General features: G+C 45.7%; 1 protein-coding gene across 3 annotated transcripts in view; it reads left to right on the top strand.

Moving 5' to 3' along the window:
• LOC143296146 (transmembrane protein 179B-like) overlaps window positions 1–5,000 on the top strand; it is a 60,214-nt gene that overhangs the window by 495 nt on the left and 54,719 nt on the right. For all 3 annotated transcript variants that reach the window (XM_076607946.1, XM_076607948.1, XM_076607947.1), the window contains exon 2: window positions 3,808–5,000. This exon is cut by the window's right edge and continues 71 nt beyond it. In XM_076607946.1, coding sequence (XP_076464061.1) covers window positions 4,952–5,000 — 49 coding nt within the window. In that variant the 5' untranslated portion in view covers window positions 3,808–4,951. The remainder of the gene's footprint in view (window positions 1–3,807) is intronic.

The raw sequence follows: 5,000 nt of genomic DNA, 5'->3' as shown, positions 1-5,000 counted from the left end.
ACACACACACACACACACACACACACACACACACACTGCCCCCTCTCTCTCTCTCTCTCTTTCACTCTCTTTGCCCCTTCTCACTCTCTGTCACTGTCTCTCTCTCTCCCTCTCTTTCTCTGTATCTCTCACTCTTTCTTTTTGCCCCTTCTCTCTCTCCCTCTCGTTCTCTCTCCATATATATATATATATATATATATATATATACCTTAAACGCACGCACACACACACACACACACACACACACACACACACACACACACACACACACACACACACACACACACACACACACACACACAGACAACCGCGGAGTCAGATTCTCCCTCTCTCTACCCCTTCCTCTCTCTCTCTTACACACACGCGCGTGCCGCGCACACACACACGCACGCATGTACGCACACATTAAGATTTCATCTGTCCCACTAATACAAATGGAAAAAAAAACAGCAACAGAAAACATATGTAACCCGCGCCCCTCACTTAATCACAGCCATTGCAGTGCACCAAATCCATAATATATATCCATATAACTACCACGCCCGTAGTGCAACAGGCCTTAACTCACTCAGTACGGCTAGTCCTCTCTTCTCCTCTACACAGATCCCTCTGATGTCCAGTGGGTGTCTGAATGACCCAACCTTTAGCTTCCGTCGTCAGAATTGTCGTATTCTTTGTCAACATTCACTTCTTCAGTATAAGAGCGTTCCGCTTGCAGTATTTTGATGATGGTAATTGGGATGAAACGCTGTTAACGTCGTCTCTTTCGCTGTTCGTATGGAGAGAGTTAACTTTACATTTCACGTGGGTCTGGGCGTCTGTGAGACCACACATCTGCGCGTCTCTCTCTCTCTCTTCCTCTCTCTCTCTCTCTCTGTCTCTGTCTCTCCTTCCCTCCCTCTCCCTCTCTGTCTCTCTCTATCTCTCCCTCCCTCCCTCTTCCTCTCTCCCTCTCTCTCACTCTCACTGTCCCCCTCTCTCTCTCCCTCCCGCTCTCTCTCTCTCCCTCCCTCCCTCTCTCTCCCTCCCGCTCTCTCTCTCTCTCCCTCCCTCCCTCTCTCTCCCTCTTCCTCTCTCCCTCTCTCTCTCTCACTGTCCCTCTCTCTTTCTCCCTCCCGCTCTCTCTCTCTCTATCTCTCCCTTCCTCCCTCTTCCCCTCTCTCTCTCACTCTCGTTCTCTTTTCCTCCCTCTCTCTCTCTCTCTCTCTACCTCCCTCCCTCTCCCTCTCTGTCTCTTTCTCATGACCCATTTTCGTTTATCGTATTTCAAGTACTTGTCTTCCATGTACCTCTTTGTTTTACCATATTTTACTTGTTAAGAACAATATAATGATTTATCTATTTATTTATTGTATTTGTTTATTTTATATTTTCTCCGTAGTTTTCATTCCTGCTGCATAGTTGTATTTGTATTTCTGTTTTTTTTATCACATCAGATTGCTCTGTGTGAAATTCGGGCTGCTCTCCCCAGGGAGAGCGCGTCGCTACACTACAGCGCTACCTTTTTTTTTCTTTTTTCTTTTTTTTTTTTTTTGTATTTTAATCTGCGTGCAGTTTTTTTGTCTTTTGTTTTTCCTATCGAAGTGGATTTTTCTGCAGAATTTTGCCAGGAACAACCGTTTTGTTGCCGTGGGTTCTCTTACGTGGGCCAAGTACATGCTGCACACGGGACTTCGGTTTATCGTCTCATCCGAATGACTAGCGTCCAGGCCACCACTCAAGGTCTAGTGGAGGGGGAGAAAATATCGGCGGCTGAGCCGTGATTCGAACCAACGCGCTCAGATTCTCTCGCTTCCTAGGTGGACGCGTTACCTCTAGGTCATCACTCCACATGTTACCATATTATGGTAGGATCTCCAAACTAACCAGCACGTTCGGTTTATGCGAAGGTCAGACATCTACTCTTCCTCCCCCGGACCTGCCTTTGCATAATGATCGTCAATACAATGCAATACAATGTAATACAATACAATACAATATAATACATTATAATGTAATGCCACATGAATATCTTGGTCTTTCTTTTTGAATGTCAGAGTCCAATAGCTCTCTATCTCTCCCTCTCTTCCCCCCCTGGCCCCCTCCTCTCTCTCTCTCTCTCTCTCTCTCTCTCTCTCAGATCGCGAGTCTGTCACTGGTATTTGTATCGTAGTCAGAAGTGTCCGACTATGACCATCAGAACAGTAGAGGAGGTAACTGCTGTCCCGATTATCTGGGCTGACATTTGGCGCTGGGATGATTCCCAAAGACCAGCTGGTTTCCAAGGCTGCAGCACTGAGCCAGTGCAATCTTGCCTCCCAATTTGTCATAGTCCTTCACAAAAGCCTAACCTGTAAATGACTTCCCACTGCAATGGAGAAGTTTCAGTTTCAGTTTCACTTTCTCAAGGAGGCGTCACTGCGTTCGGACAAATCCATACACGCTACACCACATCTGTTGAGCAGATGCCTGACCAGCAGCATAACCCAACGCGCTTAGTCAGGCCTTGAGTGCATGCTTACATATTTGTGTACCTATGAAAGTGGATTTCATTTTACGTAATTTCGCCAGAGGACAACACTCTCGTTGCCATGGGTTCTTTTTCAGTGCGCCAAGTGCGTGCTGCACACGGGACCTCGGTTTATCGTCTCATCCGAAAGACTAGACGCTCAGTTTGATTTTCCAGTCAAACTTAGGAGAAAGGGCGAGAGCGGGATTCGAACCCACACCCTCACGGACTCTCTGTATTGGCAGCTGAGCGTCTTAACCATTCTGCCACCTTCCTCCCTAATGGAGAAACCATGGATAATACAGCTCTCACATTGCTGTTGGCCCAACTGTTAACGTTTTTCAGTTTGTTAAAAAAAACTGTGTTGGTATTCAGGAAGCTTCATATGTAGGCTGCCTGGCTGCGGTCTGACATTGACTGCTCCGAAACTGCTGACAGCTGTCTGGGTGAATCAGAGTGCGTCTATTCTTTGTGTATCCGATCATCTGCGATTGAATTACATTGCCTCGGAGTCCTCGGGGTTTGTGATCCTGTTGAAGATCACGCGATTGAACAATAGAAAGCCTCGGGGCAGCGAACAGTTGAGAGAGAGAGAGATAGTGTGTGTGTGTGTGTGCGCGCGCGCGTGTGTGTGTGTGTGTGGTGATTTGTCAGTGCTTTAACGTTGTAACAATTAGCTTCGGTTTTGTTTTGTTTGGTGTTTTTGGGGTTTTTTTTTTTTTGGAGGGGGGGGGTATCTCAGATTAAAAAGCAAGAACAATACGCAGTAGCTTTTTGGGGCCGTTTAACAATAAAGAAAGAGAAACGTTCATAAATGTATTATGTCCATGAGTCAAAATTTCATTGTGAGAAGTGCGTTTTCGCAAAGTATGGACAATAAGTTGCTTAATCAACATTGTGGGCATCTACGAGAAAGAAAATGTATGGAGGTTCAATCATATATTATATAGATTTAAAAGAGAGACTTGCACACACACACACACACACACACACACACACACACACACACACACACACACACACACACACACACACATTCCCGGTATGATGACGTGTCTGTGTTTTATTAGTCCTGCCCTACAGGAGAGAGAGAGAGAGAGTTAGTCAGATCAGATTTTGACCATAAATGGCCAAACCTAGAAAAAAAATCGAATAAAAAAAAATGAATTCCAAGTGTATTGCACTCTACAAACATTGTCCTTTCACATATCCAACATACAGAAAGCTGGAACGTCGGAAAAGATGGATTTTGCAAGGCCAAACATAAGAGGTGTGTGGAGCGCTTGGCTGAAAAAATGACATAACTGGCTTGTCTCCAGGGAAGGCGGACAGTTTGGAACTCGGACATGGAGACACACGGACGCTGATGGATACGACGGTCCTCAGGTTGTCAGGCTGAAGGGTAGGACCTGACGGTCATGTCAGCCCGGGCCCGTACCCATCACCCAGTGACGGAAAGAACACACAGGGCCACGAGAGCAAGGGATGGACAGGGGCAGACAATATTAATAACAAGCCAGGGGAAGTCTTCACATACCAACGACACCAGCGGGGCTGAGAATAGCATCCGTTGAGTAGACCACGACACTCACCCACGACAACCTTGACAGCAGTCATTTGTTGGGGAGTTACGTACATGACAGGCAACACTCACTGACAGCGGTCAGATAGCTTTCGTTTCTATTGTTGTAGTGTTGTTGTTGTTGTTGTTTTTAGGGCGTTGGGAGTTTTTTTTTGTCGGAATTCAGTTCAGTTCAATTCAAAATACTTTATTATCTGCTTCAACCAAAAACAGAAAATTTTCTTTAGGCTCACTTAAAATTAAAATAAAATACTACATTCATATTGTCTACACCACTGTCGGCAAATTCACAGTGTCAACACCACTTTTAACACAACTGTCGGCAAATTCACAGTGTCAACACCACTTTTAACACAACTGTCGGCAAATTCACAGTGTCAACACCACTTTAAACACAACTGTCGGCAAATTCACAGTGTCAACACCACTTTTAACACAACTGTCGGCAAATTCACGGTGTCAACACCACTTTTAACACAACTGTCGGCAAATTCACAGTGTCAACACCACTTTTAACACAACTGTCGGCAAATTCACAGTGTCAACACCACTTTTAACACAACTGTCGTCAAATTCACGGTGTCAACACCACTGTCAACACAACTGTCGGCAAATTCACGGTGTCAACACCACTGTCAACACAACTGTCGGCAAATTCACAGTATCAACACCACTGTCGGCAAATTCACAGTGTCAACACCACTTTTAACACAACTGTCGGCAAATTCACGGTGTCAACAGCACTGTCAACACAACTGTCGGCAAATTCACGGTGTCAACACCACTGTCGGCAAATTCACAGTGTCAACACCACTGTCGGCACATTTCACGGTGTCACCGCCGCTGTCAACACCATTCGTTGGGACAGTGCAGGAGTCAGGATGGCCGACCTGTCCAAGTTCGTGGAGTACGCCAAGAGTTTTTTCCTTC

This window comes from Babylonia areolata, chromosome 21 (assembly GCF_041734735.1).
Source record: "Babylonia areolata isolate BAREFJ2019XMU chromosome 21, ASM4173473v1, whole genome shotgun sequence".
NCBI classification, from domain to species: Eukaryota; Metazoa; Mollusca; class Gastropoda; order Neogastropoda; family Buccinidae; genus Babylonia; species Babylonia areolata.
Note: the sequence above shows the minus strand (reverse complement) of the source record. Positions and strands in the feature narration are given on the sequence as shown.